The sequence below is a fragment of the Tubulanus polymorphus genome, chromosome 8 (assembly GCF_964204645.1).
Source record: "Tubulanus polymorphus chromosome 8, tnTubPoly1.2, whole genome shotgun sequence".
In the NCBI taxonomy this organism is placed as follows: Eukaryota; Metazoa; Nemertea; class Palaeonemertea; order Tubulaniformes; family Tubulanidae; genus Tubulanus; species Tubulanus polymorphus.
Window position 1 is genome coordinate 1,631,552 of NC_134032.1, and position 21,502 is coordinate 1,653,053.

General features: G+C 40.3%; 2 protein-coding genes across 2 annotated transcripts; both read left to right on the forward strand.

Moving 5' to 3' along the window:
* Positions 1-275: 275 nt before the first annotated feature.
* LOC141909782 (adenosine deaminase-like) lies at positions 276-10,370 on the forward strand. Its single transcript, XM_074800393.1, has 9 exons — positions 276-592; positions 966-1,027; positions 1,608-1,730; positions 4,095-4,345; positions 5,041-5,168; positions 6,088-6,159; positions 7,331-7,500; positions 8,428-8,557; positions 9,850-10,370. Exons 1-9 carry the CDS (start codon positions 314-316, stop codon positions 9,982-9,984), a joined length of 1,350 nt encoding a protein of 449 aa, XP_074656494.1. The 5' UTR covers positions 276-313; the 3' UTR covers positions 9,985-10,370.
* A 5,494-nt stretch (positions 10,371-15,864) lies between these two features.
* LOC141909987 (hydroxylysine kinase-like) lies at positions 15,865-19,302 on the forward strand. Its single transcript, XM_074800675.1, has 5 exons — positions 15,865-16,060; positions 16,457-16,582; positions 17,607-17,776; positions 18,182-18,362; positions 18,860-19,302. Exons 1-5 carry the CDS (start codon positions 15,865-15,867, stop codon positions 19,300-19,302), a joined length of 1,116 nt encoding a protein of 371 aa, XP_074656776.1.
* Positions 19,303-21,502: the final 2,200 nt, after the last annotated feature.

The following is a 21,502-nucleotide window of genomic DNA, read 5'->3' on the forward strand; positions in this document are numbered from 1 at the left end:
CTCCGTGCTACGTTTCTGCGGTGATTCCGGGGATTCCATGGGGTATCCCAGTCCGAATACGGGATTCCGTTTTATCAAAACCTGTACATTTTTACATTGAAAGCAACGCATTTAACTGAATAAATAAAGTAATCCAAACCACTTTCAAGACCAGATATTCAAGCCGATTTTATTACTTTAGTAGCCCGCCCCAGGATTTTTTTTTTGATTTTGTGGGGATATCCCAATACGGGGATTCCGGGAAACGACGGGATATCCCTTCTTTACACTAATCCTGTAACCCGTAACTCGATCTGGTTCCCAAAATATCCCAATGCTTATCAAGTTTATATCGCGTTGTACAGTAATAACAGGTTCTAAGCAGCTGCAGGCATTTAACACTCCTCGCTCTGTTAGCGCTAGTGTCAGAGTGTTCAGCAGTTTGTTGAGAGAAACACAATCTGCAAAACTACCTCCGCGTCACCAACGACAACCGGGACGTCCTCTGAAACATTTTCGTTGTCAACAAGTGAGGAATTTATTCTATTCGGATAGAGAAGGAAATATACATTCGTCGGTCACAACAGCAGAAATGGAAGATATAAAAGCAAAGGTACGCTCAACTTGTCTTAGGACGCTGCTAGCCCCCCCCCCCCCCCCCCGCCAACAAAAAAGGGCCTAAATATGACAGACAGAAACAAAACCTAGCATACTAGCACCTTTTCCAACTCATTCCATTTATAGGTTACTGGGGTCAAAAACTTTTTGTCAGGCCCCATGTCCTCTGGCCATTTGGAAAATATAGTTCACAGACCTACCATTTTCGGTGTACGGACCTACTATCTGTTAGTCTGAATACCAGTCGTTGTTACGGTTCCCTACAACTCTGTTTCAGGAACAACGGCTAGGTACTAATCAGACTAACTATCTGTTACCTGTAACGTATAACAAATTTTAACAACCGTTTTTGTTTTTTTTTCTGACAGGTTGAACTTCACGTCCATCTCGATGGTTCAATTCGTCCGTCCACTCTCTGGGAATTATCCAGGTATGGTGCTTGTACTTGAAATTTAAAAAACCATCAACGCAACATCAAAACCAATTCATTGCTGATGTTTTGCCGCCCTAAACTGCTTAAAAGTCCAATTCCAAAACTTAAAACTTTGGGTTCTAAAGATTTTCTGGAAACTAAGATTTCTAGGGTTAACTTTTTAACCCAGAAAGATTTACCAGTAGCCTATCCCTAGATAGAACTGATACCCAGTCTATAAAGCCAGGTCCAGGTTAAGGATTTGACATTAGGGATAACTTTGGCACCAGAGTCAGCTTAAAGATTTACCTGTATCCCTACTAGATATGACTGATACCCAGTCTATAAAGCCAGGTCTCTGCTTATGGATTTATCCCTAGCGATAACTTTGATAACAAGTCAATGAAACCTGGCCCTTGATAGATAACCTAAAATGTGGGTTTGATCGAAAGCAGTTAGCCTTCATCAGTTTTCGGAAATATGTTAATTTCCAAAAATATTTCGTCTAGATTTGAAGAGGTTTCAGGTTTCAGAATTAATCAGCTTTATTCAGAAATTTGTATGCTCGGCCTACTTAGTTTTGTGTTTTGTTTTTCAGACAAAAGAACATTCCACTGCCGTACACCGATGACAAAGAACTCGCCAAAGCTTGCATCGCGCAAAAACCGTATTCGCTCGACAATTTCCTCAAATCGTTCAGACTCATTGTTCCCGCCATTTAGTAAGTATATACTGAAATTAGTGTTATGAAATAGATTGGTATCCGATCAACTCAGATAACTGATCAACTGGGGTGTTTTTCTGAATACTTTTTGACACTGACATCCGACTCGGATATCTCAGAAGTTGGACACATTTTAAGGTCCCAAAAAATCCGATTTGGACTAAGTCTACTGAAGTTTGTGCATGTTTGCGGCACCGTTTAGAATGCCCGTTGTATAATTCATCTTTAATCAAATTTCGCGGGTAAAATTGAAGATGGAAAATCCCGGGCTAAAAATCTGTGATATCTGATCGGTTGATACCTGTAATGACATCATCTTAGCCGCGCATGTACGCTCAGGCTCGTGTGGCAGGGTTTCAAGATCTGACTTGAGCGAAGTCGGCTGCTTTAGTCCGATGTTACAGCTCAATATACAAAAGAGATTCAATTTACGAGGACAAGCGTTTATCTGTTTAGTCGAGATTGAGATAACGAAATGAGATATCTGATTGGCTGATGATGACGTCATCTAAACTGCCCATGTAGCTGTGCATCGTTTCAAGTGTGGCAGGGTTTTGTGCGGTGGCTGAGACTAGCGATGCCATCAGGTGGAGGATGCCTCGGCACCCACCCAGGCGTGTATAAGCGATTAACCGGTTTATAGGAAACTCCTTCTTTCTTTCTCTGGGAAGAAGCAACTTACAGAAGATATGTAGACCTTGTGAGTTCAGTTAATAATTAGTTGTTTCATATGTGTAATACAGTACTGTTGTATCTATCCGAGTCTATAGATATTTTTGTCAGTATTATATTCTTACATCGACTATTTACATTTACTGACATAACTTACGTATCATAACTTACAACTGTTTAGTGCGCACTAAATCTCGCGTCACGTTTCAACGCACACATTTTAATGAAAACCTTTGTTGCGTCTGCCTTTCTCAGCTCTCACCCAGGGCTGCAAAGCTCAGCAGAGTTCCATCAGTAGGCTAATGAGTCGGGGATGTTGTCATATAGGAAACCCCGATTCGGACGCCCAAGATCTGCCCCAGGAATTCTCAATCTGTAAGGGTTAAGGCTAAGAAAAGTCGATACCTTGTTTCTCATTTCTAATGGGCTTAAAAGTTGACCCAGCCGACTGAGGGTTCATATAAACCTCTCTTTAAAATGATGATCGCGCTTACAATAACCGAAACCTGGCAGCTGTAGACATGAATTGATCTAGAAATGCATTTCAATTTACAAAATGACCCATGAGAAACAAGCTATCATTCCTAAGTCTAAGCTAGTTTCAGCATGAGATCTATCTGACCGAATAATCGGAAAGATCTTCACACCCAAAGATTCCTGACCGTATCAAAATACAGAATACCGCAGTAACAGTAAAATGATTGGTTGATGTAAATAAGTTAGTTACCTAATCGTTGGTGGTAAGCTTTTTATAATCGGATGGGCTTATACCGACGTGTTAGGGATGACAACATTAAGGATGATGATGTGGTTTGTGAAAATATCCGATCGTGAAACTAAACCACAGACAGGATACTGATTTATTATAAATAAATTTTTAAAAATAATAATAATAGAAAATAATAATAAATAAAACAAGAAACATTCTCATATTAACCTATAAATTATAGGTTAATATGAGAATGTTTCTTGTTTCAGCGGTGATCTGGAGGCTATAGAATAATGGAGGCCTACCTCCCTGCAGCTATGTGATTGATGAGAATGTTTCTTGTTTCAGCGTAGATCTCGACGCTATAGAATAATGTAGGCCTACCTCCCTGCAGCTATGTGATTGATGAGAATGTTTCTTGTTTCAGCAGTGATCTCGACGCTACAGAATAATGTAGGCCTACCTCCCTGCAGCTATGTGATTGATGAGAATGTTTCTTGTTTCAGCAGTGATCTCGACGCTACAGAATAATGTAGGCCTACCTCCCTGCAGCTATGTGATTGATGAGAATGTTTCTTGTTTCAGAGTAGATCTGGAGGCTATAGAATAATGTCGGCCTACCTCCCTGCAGCTATGTGATTGATGAGAATGTTTCTTGTTTCAGCGGTGATCTCGACGCTATAGAATAATGTAGGCCTACCTCCCTGCAGCTATGTGATTGATGAGAATGTTTCTTGTTTCAGCGTAGATCTCGACGCTACAGAATAATGTAGGCCTACCTCCCTGCAGCTATGTGATTGATGAGAATGTTTCTTGTTTCAGCGGTGATCTGGACGCTATAGAATAATGTAGGCCTACCTCCCTGCAGCTATGTGATTGATGAGAATGTTTCTTGTTTCAGCGTAGATCTCGACGCTATAGAATAATGTAGGCCTACCTCCCTGCAGCTATGTGATTGATGAGAATGTTTCTTGTTTCAGCGGTGATCTCGACGCTATTGAGCGTATCTCGTATGAATTCTGCGAGGACTGCTCCGCGCAGAATATCGCGTATTCGGAGGTGCGTTATTCGCCGCAGATTCTAACCGGTCCGATGAGGGTCAACGATATCAAGGAGAATTCCGTGACGGCGCGGGAAGTCGTCCAATCGGTGAATAGAGGTCTACAGCGCGGCTCGGCGGATTTCAACGTCATCGTACGCAGTATCCTCTGTTGTATCCGACCGTTTCCAGGTAAGAACCAGTTTCATCGTTCTGACTCCTCGAGTCCTTAAAGACTCCTAAATTGTAAATGCTTTAAAATGCGCTCGAATTTCAGTAAAATGCCCAAAGCTCCTTTAAGAAATAGGGTATTAGAAATGCTCGTAGTTCTACAGTTGACTACGCCCAAATCGGTACAGCCAGGATTTTTTACCCAATTAGAAAGTTACTGAATAGCTAAGTAGTGTCGAGGAGAAAGATTTGCTTGAAAAAAACCATAGTGTCGAATAGGAGTAGTCTACTATAGGTTGCGATAGTGAAGGATAGTGGATTGGCTGCAATCAGCGATAATGTTCACTTTTTCTCGGACGAATTGGGCTTCTAAATTTCCTGTTACTCAGTAAAAGTAGGCCGGCTAGTCATGGGGGACCGCGCCTGTTAGGAATCTAATGTCAAAAATACTAGGGTTTCGGTTCTGAGCGACCAGTTGATCATCCTCCCTTGGCTGGTATTCGAAACCGATGGCATCCCCTCAGCCACAAAAGGAACCCCTATTACACTAAACCTGATGAACTGATGGGATTGATCTTTCGGGTATTCCATGTGACACAATTTTCATTCGTTGTCATTCTAGGTCAAATTTTGAATGAATTTAATTATTCTTTAGATTATTCTTTTTATTCATTTAATTAATTAATCGAATGATTGATTATTATTTCGTTGATTAGCCTGGTCGGAAGATGTCGTCGATTTATGCGCCGAGTTTAGAGATAGCGGAGTTGTCGGTATTGATCTAGCGGGTAATGAACCGACTCACGAGCACGAAACCGATCAGCGACACATCAACGCTTTTCAGGTATGTTAGAAAGAAACTTCGTCCAGAACTACATTCTGTTCAATCTTCCAAAACGGGATTAAAAGCCACTTCTTAAACTCTCATCAAAAAGTTTTCAGAAAATTCAACAAACCTTTTGCAAAATTACATCAAAACGTCTTCAAATACTGAAAGAAAAAAAAATTTTCCCAAAACAAAACGTCTTCAAACCAATGAAAGCTTTTCTAGAATAACATCAAATCAAAATGTCTTAGAAATTCTAAATTAAAACGTTTTCCATAAACTACATCTAAACATCTTCAAATACCGGTACTGAATGTGAAGCTTTACCAAAACTACATCGATCAAAAGCATTTCCAAAACGACATCAGAACCTCTTCCAAAACTGAATCAAAGGCTTTCCCTAAGATATCTTAGAATACTAGTCATTCCTTACAGTCATTTCATGCTAGATAGATTGAGGCCCATGATCCAGAAATTTGATGAAATGAGTACTTTTTCAACTACTCAGGTCGAAAACTCATAGCTTTAACCCTTTCAGTGCTGACTAATTAATAATACCCTATAGTGCTGAAGATAATTTGAAAATTATGAAAAATTCGACCCTAGTGTGTTGAATAACGGGAATACCACTATAGTGCGTCTACACCGCGGCGCAGTGTATCGTTAGGTACTAATATTTTACTATGTTTGACTGGTGGTGCCATTTTTCAATAGAGATGAAAACTAAAAAGTGATTACATCAATACACCGCAGTGCGGTGTACTAGCAAAATCCATCACTGATTCATACACCGCACTGCGATGTAGGCGCACTGAAATGGTTAACTCATAAATTTGAATTGCACTGAACCCGAACCACGCAAGATAGCTTCCATTTATTTATGTATCTAAACCGATCGTTCCGAATTGAAACCCGATAGTTATTTTTATTCTTGTAGAAAGCTAAAGATTTAGGTATTCACAGAACGGTGCATGCGGGTGAAAACGGACCGGCAGCTGTCGTTAAAGAGGTAATTTAAACGTCTCCGTGACATGCGTATTATAGCCGCATGTTTAATATCCGACATTAAATACGAATTTAGATGTTGTATGTCATTAAATTGATATTTGTTATTTATATCCAGATTTAGGCCTTTGTAAAAGAGGAATTACCTATTCTGTGTATATTTTATTGTGTCGACAGTCTGGGCTCCACTAGGGGGAGTAGGCCTAGTACCGATGAAGCGGGATCGAGCGCCAGGTTGGAATTTTAAAGTGCCTTTTTATTTCATCTCTCTGTATCAAAATTTGCCAATGTTACCGCCCGAGATACACAATAGATATTTTTGCTAAATACATAATCTATGTTTCGTTTCTTGACTAAATGCCTCTCAGAGATGCTCAGAAAGCTCTAAAATGATAGTAAAATTTCAAAAAATTTGGTGATATGCCTTTCCGCGCCAAATTCTGAATATATGCCCTTTTTATTGGTGGACATGGTCACAACATGCCCCCGAATCCGCTCCTGCTGGCAGTCCGAAATCAAAGATTCAACCCAGTATCGTAGGTACCACCTCCAGTTATCGCGTTGGACCCCTGTGTTGGACCTTGCTCGGTCCGGTATTATTGGTCAGGCGGGGAGTATAAAATTTTTCGAAGCCCCGCTAGATGCAATTTTTGAGGTGTCAAAAATATTTTTAGACACAATGTGCTGAGACAATTGGTGAATTTTTAAACCTAGCGTACATGGACATATGAACTGGAGACAATTAATTGCAAAAAAGCCTTGAATGCAATAGATAGAATCGGTGTCGATACGTTAGCTTACAACTGGCCAGCGACGACCTATTTCCAGTTCCAGCCAGTTGCCCATTTTCTACCCCCCGCTCACCCCATTTTCTTGATGTACGCGCTCCATAATCACAACACAAGACGCAACTGACTAAAACAAAGCATAATGACACTTGACCTGGGATGCCCTATTTTCTAGATAACAAATCTTAATTGCTGTCGATGTTGGACCGATGTTGGCACGAGCCATGCAATTGCTGGTTTTTTCTAGATTTTCCATGTGAGCGGGGTACTTACGCACTAGCAACTGGATATGATAAGTTGCTAGTGCGATGTGCGCTAGGCATTACTGGACTCGTAAGTTCTTCATACCCGCGATAATATTTTCTGTTTGTATTATCTCCGTTGTAGGCTATAGAAGTCCTGCACGCCGAGAGGATTGGTCACGGTTATCACTCGGTGGACGTCGATTCGATCTATCAACTAGTGCGAGACCGGAACGTGCACATAGAAACGTGTCCGTGTTCCAGTGTAGTGACCGGCGCCGTAACCGAGGATCTCACTAAACACCCGATTATACGGTAAGATTTCAACCGTTCCGTCTAAGCATTGGTTTACAGTAGTAGGCATCGGACCACAATTAGCTTAGTAGCTCCAAAGATGCGTAGGGCCGGACCCCAAAAAAAGTACCTAGAGTGAGGAAGAGGTCCCCCATAAATGTTGCCATAATTTCTGCAAATGGGATAGGTAACGAATTTCGGTTATATGTATGAAATCCATTGATCCTGAGGGACAGATCGATGATGAAATAAGGGATTACCTGGACTTTTGCTTGGAGTAAGGGTACCAAACACGGTGGGGGATTCCCTTAGATATTAGGCTCGGATATACTGGCATACCTGTACTGGGATACCCCTCCTTTCTAAAGGTTTGATTATTTCAAAAGTTAGGTTGGGTATGTGGGGCGAAAACCACTTCAATGCGTAGCTAAGATGCTGGCCTATGAGCCATAAGCAGGATTTCCCCTGAATTTACGCGCTTATATATGAACTAAACTCTCGAATTTCTTGTTTTTACTATAGGATATAGAAGATTTTGGAATAGTGGTCTGAGCTCAGTACACTTGGATCTGTTTAGGCCTATTCTGCTCATTCAGTTCATTTGAAGATATTTTAATCGGTATCAAACTGCGGGCTGAATCCTACTTCAGACTTTCAATATCGCCATTTTTCCACTGCTTGACATTTGACCTTTCGATCTCACCCTAGAGATCATCCCGCTGTATATAGAACTATCGGTTATAACGAACAGATTTTCTGGTCTCCTGAAGTTCGTTCTAACGAGGTTCCGCTGTATATAGAACTATTAGTTATAATGAACAGATTTTCTGGTCTCCTGAAGTTCGTTGTAACGAGGTTCCATCGTAATATTAAAAGGATTCATGGACCGCAATGTTTTGGTTGGCACCCCCTCGATATCTTCAGCAAGATGTTAATGCTATGTTGTAGGTTTGCTCGCGATAACGTGAACTACTCGATCAGCACCGACGATCCAATTATAACCGGCAAGAAGATCGATGATGACTATAGCGTAGTGATCAACGATATGGGTCTTACCGTCGATGAAATTATTAGAACGGTAAGATTTGCTCGAATTTATCTACTTGAAACTAGAGTTAATCTGAAAAATAGCTTAACCCTTTCAGTGCTGACTAATCAATACCCTATAGTGCTGAAGATAATTTGAAAATTTTGAAAAATTCCACCCTAGTGTGTTGAATAACGGGAATACCACTATAGTGCGTCTACACCGCGGCGCGGTGTATCATTAGTTACTAGTATTTTACTATGTTTGACAGGTGCTGCCATCTTTCAAGAGAGATTAAATCTAATTACTAATTACACCAACACACCGCAGTGCGGTGTACTAGTGAAATCCATCACCGATTTATACACCGCACTGCGGTGTAGACGCACTGAAAGGGTTAAGGCAAATTTATCTTGTCAAATCAGATTTGATTTTCCTAATCATAATTTGCTAGTCACGTGTAATCTAATCAAATAAGATTTGCACAACGGGATGAATTTGACGCCTTGTTCGAAACGGCTGACAAGAAAATACTGTCCCACTTTTTGAAATATTATTTCCTACGAATGAGTTTCAGATTTCTCTTTCAGTTTTCAGTTTTTCGAAAAAAAATTAGTGAGTCCACCATCTTCAAATCGTATCAAATCACCTCCAGGGGTGATTTGATTATTTGATAAATCGATTTGAATTTGATGCCGTGTTAAATTCAAAAATTAGACCAAATCAAATTTGATTATGCCAGGATAAAAACGATTTTACTTAAAATCTAATTTAAACTGACGTGATAAATTCGCCTTTAGTCTTAAGATTGGTCTTGATGTTGGATTTTCCATATCACCTGGCCTTAGCAGTGTTTTCAATAAGAGCCAGGTCCCAGGTCCCAGACCCGTCTGTTGTTTGTAAAGGACCCGCCTGTTTTTTCAAAACAGCTTTCATTTCCGGGACTGTGACATATTATGGGACCCTCCTGTTTTTTCAAAGGGACCTGGCTTGTTAATTCCTTATTGAAAACACTGCTTAGTTCCACAATACTGAGTTGAGTTCAGATCCGACTTACTCGTCGAAACTGAACTGATTTGACTCGGAGTTAACTCCAACTTATTCTGTGCAACTCAATGAGCGAGGCTTGTTCTCAAGACCGACCCTATTCATAGAGTTTGAGAATGTGGAAACTTGGCAGCATTTGAACTGTAAATATTTCATAGAGTTGACGATCAGGGAGCTTGGTAGGGGAACCTGTTGTAAATAATTTAGTTGAGAGTTAAGTTTTCCGAAAGAACTTTTATCAAAATTTTTAATGGAAATCAAATTTTTTCTCAACGCATTTAATTGTTATATTGTAGAATTTGAACGCCGCCCGATCGACTTTTCTACCTCAAACCGAGAAACAAGAACTGATCGAACGCCTCGAGAAATTCTACTCGACTGAGACGAACGATTTGAAAACTGCTGCGGCTGCAAATATTACCTCGACTTAGAGACAAAAACCGAGTTTCTCCTACTGTCATATCCGCGTGTCTTCAATCGGTTACATACTTTAATTACTGTCCACTTATGGCCAGTTGTTCAAAAGTTGGATAAAGTTAGATATCGCGTAGATACTGTATTCATGATGTACACTTAGGTCAAATTATCTCCAGCGCTTTGTGGCATTAATGAGTCGGCGCTGAAAGGGTTTTAAGCTGTCATCTGATAAATCTTCTCTATTTTACGTCTCAATTTCTTAAATGCAATTCAATTCACTAAGTGTGAGTCATCATTTGGTTTAAATTGTTGACATGATGATTTTATGACTACGACGACCGACTTTTGCGAATTTCGCTGAACCGTCAGGCCCGGTTTTATAGACGGGTATTAACTTTAACCCAGGGGCTAACTACCCCTGTGAAGCTGGCTCCCGGTTCCCGGTTCCTTATTCGGCTCCCGATTCAAAATGCTTTTGAACCGGGAGCCGAAATGGGAACCGGGAGCCGGCTACTGGTTCAGCTCCCGATTCAAAATGCTGTTGAACCGGGAACCGGGAGCCGGCTACTGGTTCAGCTCCCGATTCAAAATGCTGTTGAACCGGGAGCCGAATCGGGAACCGGGAACCGGGAGCCAGCTTCACAGGGGTGGGCTAACTCGTGAGTTAACCACCGGGTTAAAGTCGATACCAGTCGATAAAACCGGGCCCTGGCTATCAACTTCAACCAACTCTTGAGCAACCGACCACCAGCTATACACAATCATGTACTCTTTATAAAACGCGATGTTAAATCTCGATTTCGCGTCAAACTGCCCGTTGTTGTCGAGTGTGGTTTACTCTATTGAAAAGTTGTTTTATATTTATAAGGTAATTTCTATTTTACCCTTAGGCTTACCATACTTTTAAAGACGTTTTAAGATAATCAAATTTTTACTTAATTTTAGGGAAAAGATGCCTATGATTTTATCTCATTTCGCTCAGCGCATTGTTAATTCATTTCTCCGTAGAAACAATATCCGATGTCCATACGCCGATTTTTTGTTTGGTAGTTTTTGTGTTCCGCTTAAAAGCAACGTGAATGGTGTCGACGTGGAACTTATGCTCAATTAATATATGATATACCAAAATGGATTGAAAAATCAGTAAATGTTTACATTCCCCTTATTTCCAGCAGTCGCGGTGCCGCCCGGCCGGTGCCCACTGTTGCTTTTTGCGTGAATTAAATTAACTCGCATGCCCAGTTCCCGTAACAAGGTTGCACGGTCAGTGGTCTCAATATCCTAAGAATTTTTAGCCTGCATAACAGTTGCCTTGGATTACCTATTTTTTTGTTCTTGCCACCAGGGGGAGTGAATATTGAATTATAAACGGTTTTTCCATTGGTAATGGTTCCTATGCATATTTTTTAACCACGATCAATTGCAAAGTCATAGCTCATGACATGTTCTATTATTGTGGTGAGTGTCAAGGTCGTTGATTTCTGTATTCGTCCACCAGGGGGCATTGAATGGCGGAATGACATGATATTTCCACGCCTAAGATTATTTTGTTACCCAAATCAAATGTGTGGTAAGTGTAACTGTATTTGTTCACCAGGGGGCGCTGAATATTGAAATTGTCAGATTCTCAAGCATTCCACCAAGCAGGCATGGTGTCCCTGGAACCCTAGTTAGATTTTAAAGTGATTATATGTAGTTCTAAAATCAATGTGAAATTTGATAACCTAATTAGATAAATGGTACTGCAAAAAATAGGCCTAATTAAGTGGTATATTTTTGATGCCGGTGAACGAGGTTATCTGTGACTTATATGTTACTAACTTTGTTCTGGGAATCCACGTAGGGTCAGTGAGGTACCGTATCCTATAATACGTACATGGTGGCCATTTACCTGGAAATGTCAGGGAATTTTCTTTTCTTTAACCCTTTCAGTGCGTCTACACCGCAGTGCAGTGTATAAATCAGTGATTGATTTTGCTAGTACACTGCACCGCGGTGTATTCATGTAATTAGTAATTATCTCTCTTGGAAAATGGCAGCACCTGTCAAACATAGTGAAATACTAGTAACTAACGATACATCGCACCGCGGTGTAGACGCACTATAGTGGTATTCCAGTTATTCAAAACACTAGGTTGGAATTTTTCAAAAAATTCCAATTATCTCCAGCACTATAGGGTATTAATTAGTCAGCACTGAAAGGGTTTAAAAAGTCAGTGAATAGGCAGGGAATTCTGTTTAAAAAAAGAAACTTAAAATCAGGGAAATATGTTGAAATTTGTAGATCGTGCGTAAAATCAAACGTGTCTTCCGTATTTGACTGCGTTTATTGTAAGTCGAATACCGTGACCCCACCCTGTATATTTTAGTATAATTTGCTAGCTGATGGTTCAGCCACCTCTTGTGAATTATAGGGTACTTTATTAGATTAGGTTAGAGTACCCCGTAATCGCTTGGTTTCGCTGGTAGAGATCTTATAGGGTACGACACGGGCGTACCGCATGCATATATATATATATATATATATATATATATATATGTGTATGTGTATGTGTATGTGTATGTGTATGTGTGTGTGTGTGTGTGTGTGTGTGTATGTGTGTGTATGTGTATGTATGTGTATGTATGTGTATGTATGTGTATGTATGTGTATGTATGTATGTATGTATGTGTATGTATGTATGTGTATGTGTGTGTATGTATGTGTATGTGTATGTATGTATGTATGTGTATGTATGTGTATGTATGTATGTATGTGTATGTATGTATGTGTATGTATGTATGTGTATGTATGTATGTGTATGTATGTATGTGTATGTATGTATGTATATGTATGTATGTGTATGTATGTATGTGTATGTATGTATGTGTATGTATGTGTATGTATGTATGTGTGTGTATGTATGTGTGTGTATGTATGTGTATGTATGTATGTGTATGTATGTATGTGTATATGTATGTGTATATGTATGTGTATATGTATGTGTATATGTATGTGTATATGTATGTATATATGTATGTGTATATGTATGTGTATGTGTATATGTATGTGTATATGTATGTGTATATGTATGTGTATGTGTATGTGTATGTGTATGTGTATATGTATGTGTATATGTATGTGTATATGTATGTGTATATGTATGTGTATATGTATGTGTATATGTATGTGTATATGTATGTGTATGTGTATGTGTATATGTATGTGTATATGTATGTGTATATGTATGTATGTGTGCGTATGTGTGCGTATGTGTGCGTATGTGTGCGTATGTATGCGTATGTATGCGTATGTATATGTATGTATATGTATGTATATGTATGTATATGTATGTATATGTATGTATATGTATGTATATGTATGTATATGTATGTATATGTATGTATATGTATGTATATGTATGTATATGTATGTATATGTATGTATATGTATGTATATGTATGTATATGTATGTATATGTATGTATATGTATGTATATGTATGTATATGTATGTGTATGTATATGTATGTATATATATATATATATATATATATATATATATATATATATATATATATATATATATATATATATATATATATATATATATATATATATATATATATATATATATATATGTTCTAGGTCAGTTCAAACTGCGCGCAGGGTAAAAAATACAGTCCATTCTATGTGATAATCTGTACTTGTATGAAATTATATGCAAGTTGAATTTAGTTAAATGTCTTTCAAATGAAATTAGTTAGGCTAAACGAAAATGATAACTTGTTTCTCCGCAGCGGCCGGGTCATTTTAGTAAAATATGATAAAATTTGAAAAACAGTTAATTTCTATAGCGGCCGGGTCTGTTATGGTAAAATTGATCACGATTTTAAAAAAAGTAATGTATAGGGTAGATAGGCGGCCGGCCGGGTCAACATTTAAGCTCAGCAGAGCGGAGAAACAAGGTATCAATTTTTTTTAACCTTAGGTTCTTGTTTTTCGATGTGTGAATGTATGTATCGGTACTATAGGCCACGCGAAAACGGGTCGATGAATGTTTCAAATTTGAATCGCCCGAATTGAACTGAAAATATCGCGTGAAAACCGGGCCGAGAATTTAGAAAACCAGTTGTTCAAAACTTGGTTAGAGAGTTTACCAGCTGGACCCGGTTCCACAGTTCAGAGTTAAAACATAGAAAATGAACTAACTTCGACTCGTAGTTAACTCGAACTCACAGCTGTGGAAAATAACCGCAAGCATGAACCAAGCTCCCGAATCGAAATAAGGCCCGATAGAGGATGCGATTCCGCTTCTCCAGCGCCACCTATATGTGGAAATTAATCCGAATATCTATGATTCCCGAGTGAATTAACTGTTCTTAATGAAGGAGGTGTTTTAGACCATATATGGACGAGTATCTATATAGATCGCATAATTCTGACTGTATACAGTAGGCCTTCTAATAAATGTAAAATTAAAGTTATTTTAGAAATAATCAAACATGCCTAAAATTGTCGTGTTTTCTTAATTCTCTGCGTTTTGGTATTTTACGTACGGCTGTGTTTTTTTTATCACATGCCCGACTGCGGAAGGAGAAATTCATAAGTCCGGCCACTTCTGTCTGTTTGGAGGTACTTGCGAGCGCCCTGGGCGCCTAGCACTAGTGGGTCCTCTTTTTGAAAAAGTTTTTGAAATGTTTAAAACCGCCAGGAGATGCGTTTTAACGGCATTCTGGCGATATGAAATATGGGAAACAAATCCCCTTACATCGGGACAAAATCTACGGCAAGATGATACTAGTTTTTATGCAACATGTATAGTATGATTTTCGAAAATAATCACAGGGCGCCGAGGGTCCAAATAGTTCGGTTCAACCATAATTCGATGATGATACCAAGAGCCGTGAAATCGCTTTGATAATCTATAGCCGCTGTGAACCATGAATTATTGCTTGAATGAACATGACAGTAACTTATACAATGATCACAATATTCTCATAATGAGCGATATTTAATTTTGTCTAACAATGATGAATAATATTAGCCGAAATATCATCCGTCATACTTATGTTCGTAATTAGTATCGGTATATCTAAACACACAAAAACTTGGGTCGGCGAGGGTTTCATAGGTCCATATCATCTCTCATTCCCGGTCGCGATTTCCTCTCGCAACTATAGCGCCGTAATTACTTTCAAACGATTGCTCGCCTGATACCAGTATAATTTAGGCTAAACAAAAATGATACCTTGTTTCTCCGCAGCGGCCGGGTCATTTTTGTAAAATATGATAAAATTTATAAACAGTTCATTTCTATAGCGGCCGGGTCTGTTATGGTAAAATTGATCACGATTTTAAAAAAAGTAATGTATAGGGTAGATAGGCGCCCGGCCGGGTCAACATTTAAGCTCAGCAGAGCGGAGAAACAAGGTATCAATTTTTTTTAGCCTTATTACCATATTTTCCCGAGCGTTCCAAGACCTACATATATAATCGTTTCATCTCTTTTGAGAGTATAACTTCGAGAATAGAATTTAGATAAGTAGGCCTATATAACGTCAAAAATTGAACCATGATTGGCAAAGTTTTGGTCAGGCCAAGGCCGCCCCGGTTCCGCCAGCCATACCAGCACAAGCAGCATTAGTGAAGGGCCTGCTACCTTTCTAGAGGAATTGGTTGAAATTTCGTTCGTGTTCAAGACTCGGAATTTATTGCCTGATTTATTGAGCTACTTTCAGACAAGCGAAATTCTTGTAATTATATTCTCGATTCGAGGGCCTAATAACAAGCGATCTGATATACCGGTTTTTAAAGGACATTTTCATCGAAATGGGTTCAAGGTTTTATTAGGAGAGATCTCGACGCCGTTAATAACGAGTGTTGAGTTCGCGCGCAGCCAATATGTTTAAAAACATGCTTTCCAGATCGATCCCGATATCGGGTGAAACCGCCGCGAATTTAGTGCAAAAATTATACGGATTACACGCGATTGACGTGAAAATTCTGAACGGATTTCGCGACGCGAACTTCTACATAAAATCCAAAAACGGGGACGAATTCGTGCTGAAGATAATGAATACCGCGCAAACTAAAGCGCCAAACCAAACTGGTAAGTCAGTCAGTTAACCAGTCAATCAGTCAGTAAACTGATAAGTCAGTCAGTTAACCAGTCAATCAGTCAGACAGTAAACTGGTAAGTCAGTCAGTTAACCAGTCAATCTGTCAGTCAGTAAACTGGTAAGTAAGTCAGTTAACCAGTCAATCAGTCAGTCAGTCATGTCAGGAATTTTCCCCAATTGCCAATTTTCGACAGAGTCTAATATCACCGCGGCGAATTTCCCTCAATTTCGTCAAAAACATAGTTTCGAAAGAAACGAAAAACTCGCCGCGGCTTTCGGGCCTATTTCCAAGGTGGTCGACACTGCGAAATACGCCGACCGATTACTAGTCGACTGGCTACGAATTTCGCCCTGTTAGATTTCATTATTTTTCCTCTCATTTTCAGTCGCTCTGATTCAGATGTTGCAATACCTGAATGAACAGGACGGTATAGCAGTACCGAAACCGGTCAGAACGACGAATGGAACGTTTCACGATATCAAAGAAATAACTTACGACAATCAGATATCAAGTGAGTTTGTGTATAGTGGGTCGGCGGTAGACGGGAAGGTTGGATCCAAGATGTATTTCAATGTATTCCAGAATATGGTCGGAAAAATTAGAATAACATACTTTCTAGAAATACCTAAATACAAGGATATATAGTCATTTTTCAAATTTTGTTCTCGGGGAGGAACCCGAAACCGCCCTCTTTAATGAACTTCGCCGCCGCCGCCGCCATTAATTGAGCGATAATTTCTAAGAATAAAGTCAAGTTCACCTGCTGGATCCACCCCTGGGAAGGCTAGCTACGTTTGAGCTGCGAGGGAGGTCGAAATGATGGGTAATCCAAAGAAATGGAATATAAAGAATCAAGTCAATTTAAAATGCTTCGTGATAAACTGATATAAAAAATCAGTTAGCCTAAAGAGTCACCTGTATCAATGTTTACAGTTTTAATTAGTTTATAGGGGTCCGATCCGATCTAAGAACTTGTCCGATTGCCCGGGACAAGTATACTATCATTAGGGCAATTAGGTTATCATTTATCACTTGTCCCCCGGGCTAGCGCATTCTTTATGTCTCGAAGCTTTTTCCCAATCGATACAACTAAACAGTTGGACTGCTTGTGTAGGGCAAGTAGATTTTGGAGGGGGCAAGTAAAATTTCAGATATGCGCTTGCCCATGAGCAAGTGGTTTTTATTCCTTAGATCGGACGCTGAGTGTCATAATAGGCCTACCAGTGACGGAATACATATCTCGCTATACGGCGCTGTACTGATTTTAAACGCCGATACGTCTGCCCTATTTTGTGCTGAATATTCTATTTGTATTGCTAAAATTCTTTTCTGAGATTTTTCCGTAGCTTGTAACGTATGTTGAACAATGCGAGGGGTGCGGGGGTGCGGGGGTGACTTACTTTTTCTATTATATGCCTATATATTCAAAGGACGTGAACTCTATCGTCGCTGTATAAACTCTACACAGTACCGGTTCCTTTATAGACCCAATGCTCCAAATTCCACTAACCGGTTTCCACTTTTCGTTATCGCAGATACAGGTGAATCGATTACTGCCGCATCGACGACGAGCGGCTCGCATCTGGTGCGGTTACAGTCGTTTCTACCGGGAACGGTTTTCCACGATATTCCAGGAGAGAACGTACCCAGCGGATTTTACTACCAGCTCGGCGAATCCATCGCAAATCTACAAAAATCCCTCATGGTAAAAATCAACAGTTATCGCCTCTTTTTTATCGACAATACATCCTCGCTTGCCGCAGACCCTTCATTGTTCTATTACACCGCCCGAGATTTCTATGGCGGACGCCTTGCCGTTCAGCGGCCACCGGGCTTGCTAGCCAATCAGATGCGTTGTTTTTCACCCGTAGATTCGTTCTGCTTCTGACTGGCTAGCATGACTGATGGCCGCTGAGCTGCAACCTGCGCCCGTCCAATGAAATCTTTGGTGGGACCAATGAAGGGTCTGCGGCCAGGGTTTGCGTTGGCGCGAGCTTCGACATGAAGCATTCAAACCCTGGCAAGCGAGGATGTACCAATGTAAAAACCGCGCACGTGGCTGAAGTAACAAAACGCTTATATTTCCCAATACGATTGCGTCTTCTTAAAGGAATGTCCAGTTCGTCTGCCCGAAGTACCGTTAGAAGCGGATGAAGGCAATCTAATGAATCTACCTAAATTACGAGATTTACTGCAATTCGTCAACGATGCCGAACATCGACAAGTTCTGTCCAACATCGTGACGGAATTTGAAGAAATCGTGCTCACAAATCTACACAACCTACGCGCAAGTACGGCGTTACTGCTGAATAAGGCATTGTTTAATTACTTGGATTACGGATCTTTTCGTCAAGAAAAAAAGTGGGAGGGCGAAGGGAAACAAATTCAAAAAAACAATTTTATGATAGGCGTTTTAAAATGATGGGAGGGAACCGGAAAAATGAAGATAGAAATCTATGATTTTTAGTATACTTTTAAAAAGAGTGAAAATTGTGATGAATTTTATTCAAATGATGCGAGAAATGAAAGAAAAACTAACTTTTTGCAATAATCATAACATTGAAAATTAAGACGAATATAACTTTTAAAAGATACTAGATTGAAAATCATGGCGGACATATAAATAATGGTGATGAAACAAGAAGGACTGAAAGAAATAGTTTTTTTTGTTAAAGTGGTAAATTTTGAGGAATTCTGGGAGGCGAATCCAAGTAATTAAGATAAAGCCTGAGATTCTAAAATCATTTCACGTATTATAACTGACTTACAGAGTACTTCGATTTTTCAGGTGTGATTCACGGCGATATTAATACCGAAAACGTGGTCGTCTCCGGTTTAAACAGCGACCGCGGAATACACCTCGCCTTCATCGACTTTGACGAGGCGAACGAAGCTTACCTCGTATTCGACCTGGCGATCGCGCTCGCCTACTTCACGTGTTTCAACAAGGGCCGCGACATGTTCGAAATATGTCGCGAGATTTTACGCGGTTACACTTCGAATTTCTACATTGCCGACGCGGAAAAGCGAGTTTTGAAGACTTGTATCTGCGCTAGATTCGCTCAGAGTATGCTGTTAGGTTGGAGCATTTACGCGCGCGACCCGGCTAAGACATACGCTCTGGATGTTTACCGCAATGGTTGGTCGGTTCTGGAGAAATTTCGCCAAGTCACGGATCTTTGGAACAAGGTGTTCACGGGAACAACAGCTATTGATCAAAGCACGTTATGAATAAATTAGGCGAGGAGTCAGGAGCGGATTTAGCTTTTGGGAAAAGAAGGGGCGCGCGTTGAATATAGGGTCGCTATCGTTTGTGGCCCAAAGAAAATTCTAAAACATTAGATGTATATATAGGCGCGCATTCTGAGCACTTTCCTGGTAGAAATATGGAATGTAATATGCTCACAATTTCACCAATATTTCTCGATTCAATGAATTATCGGTTTTTAGCACTTTTAATCTGTAAAAAAGTTGGTTTTTATCATATCGTTTTCTCTACGGTTATTCTATCGCCAATGTGTTTGACTGGTTGCCTGTCGAATTCTGCGCCACGACATTCGCAGTCCGGCAACCGGTCTATCGATATGCGGATGACTTCGACGACGGGCCTCTTGTTTCGAATTTCATTTTTCTTTAAGAAAAACTAATTGGACATTTTCTAAGTGACACTGCGTAGGCTATATCGCGTACGTGCTATTAGGGAGGGGCGTCGCTATTGACTGACATTCGAACGATGCAGAGGGAGTGCAGCAGGTGGTTGGCCGTGAGAGTGAAACTGACATTTTTAACTTCAAATAATACCGATGAATATCAAACGACGGACGATAAAGAACGTGCGCGCGCTGCTCTAAGAACCAACGACCAATTTCGACTAAACCGAAAGAGGCCGAGACATCTTTTCAACGACATTGCGTGCGGCGAAAATGAATTCGATATCGACTTTCTGTTTGGTCATTTTGGGTGAGTTATGCTGGGGAAAAAATGTTTCCTTTCTCTAGATCGCATTATGTATACATCCTCGACGTGGAAATTTAATTCTTCCTAAAACGTTCACTGTAGGCCACGTCGTGACGTCATTGTTTAAATGGCTGCTTTTAGAGTAACAATTATAGACCCATCCTCGCTTGCCAGGGTTTGACTGCCTCCTGCCGAAGCTCACTCCGCCACAAACCCAGGCCGCAATACCCTTTATTCGTCTATTACATTGCTCAGGATTTCTTGAGAGGACAGGTTGCCGGTAAGCGGCCACCGGTCTATGTATTAAGCCAATCGGATGCGTTGGTTTCCAACGGCGGATTCGATCCATCAAAACCACGCATCTGAAAGTTGATTTCTTGAAGGCGCACTACTACCTTAGAGCCAAATCTTAACTCAAAGCTGCAGAACATAATTTTGGGGATTTGGTAACAGGAGTGGAGGTGTAGGTGCCCCATGACATGAACTGATGACGGGAACTGATAACGGGACTGCCTTCAAAATGGCCGTTCGATCATTCGGGTTTTTCGTTTGAAAATCTTTCAGCATCCGCCGTCGTCATGGTTTCCATGTTAATCGAGACGGGACATTGTTGGAATGCCGAACAGAGATTGAAAGTTTGTCTGAAACATTGCGAAACGGTAACCAAGGATGAAACCGCGGCGGGACACTGCAAGAAAGACTGTCCTGAAGTAGTGGCGTGCGAGGCACATTGCCGCACCCCTGATGGCCGATATCACGCGAAATGTTGGGCCGAATGTTGGTAGCGACGACCCAACCGGAAATTACGTATAAAACGGGTTAGAAATGAATCTATCGGGTTCGAATCCCAAATAATTAAACATGCGGGTATTTTCAGTGAATGCTACCTCATTAATTTATGTTAATCAAAATATTTACGAAATATATACAAATACATGTTGAATGATTTCAAAAAAAGAAGTGACTTGTCTTCGTGGAGATAGTTTCGATGCAAAATAGGACCACTGCATGCATTTACACTCGAACCAAACCCAAAGCCCAACCGTTGCAAGGATCGGACCTAGGAGCTCCAACTACGTGTGCTAACCTTGACACTATAGAACTCTATTGCGTGTGCTGGTATTTAGGGCCAACTTCGGTTATCGGAGTTAGTCGACTATAGTCGAACTACATGAAACCGAATATCCGTTAGTCGGAACTATGGTCCGGAAATGATCGACCACGCAATTGAGCACGGTAGCTACAGTTCGGACCTAGGTTCAAGATGGCCGACACTGTGAAATACGTTACGACCGAACTATAGTGTGTTCGGTTATTAGTTCCGACCACTAGTCGACTAGCTACGAAAACCGAAGTTGGCCTAGGCTGTAGACAAGCATCACCGTGGTGGCCATTTCTCTGTTTCTTACAACGTTCCTTTCATCAGTCATTCCTTATCCCTAGACTGGTCGCCTGTCCAATTCTGCACCACCTG

Excerpts from the sequence above, each read along its gene's own strand:
- LOC141909782 (XM_074800393.1), top strand. The coding sequence starts at position 314 with ATGCTTATCAAGTTTATATCGCGTTGTACAGTAATAACAGGTTCTAAG. Across the intron at positions 5,169-6,087 it reads GACACATCAACGCTTTTCAG|AAAGCTAAAGATTTAGGTAT; the intron begins GTATGTTAGAAA and ends TTATTCTTGTAG. Across the intron at positions 6,160-7,330 it reads CGGCAGCTGTCGTTAAAGAG|GCTATAGAAGTCCTGCACGC; the intron begins GTAATTTAAACG and ends TCTCCGTTGTAG.
- LOC141909987 (XM_074800675.1), top strand. The coding sequence starts at position 15,865 with ATGCTTTCCAGATCGATCCCGATATCGGGTGAAACCGCCGCGAATTTA. Across the intron at positions 16,061-16,456 it reads TAAAGCGCCAAACCAAACTG|TCGCTCTGATTCAGATGTTG; the intron begins GTAAGTCAGTCA and ends TCTCATTTTCAG. Across the intron at positions 18,363-18,859 it reads TCTACACAACCTACGCGCAA|GTGTGATTCACGGCGATATT; the intron begins GTACGGCGTTAC and ends TCGATTTTTCAG.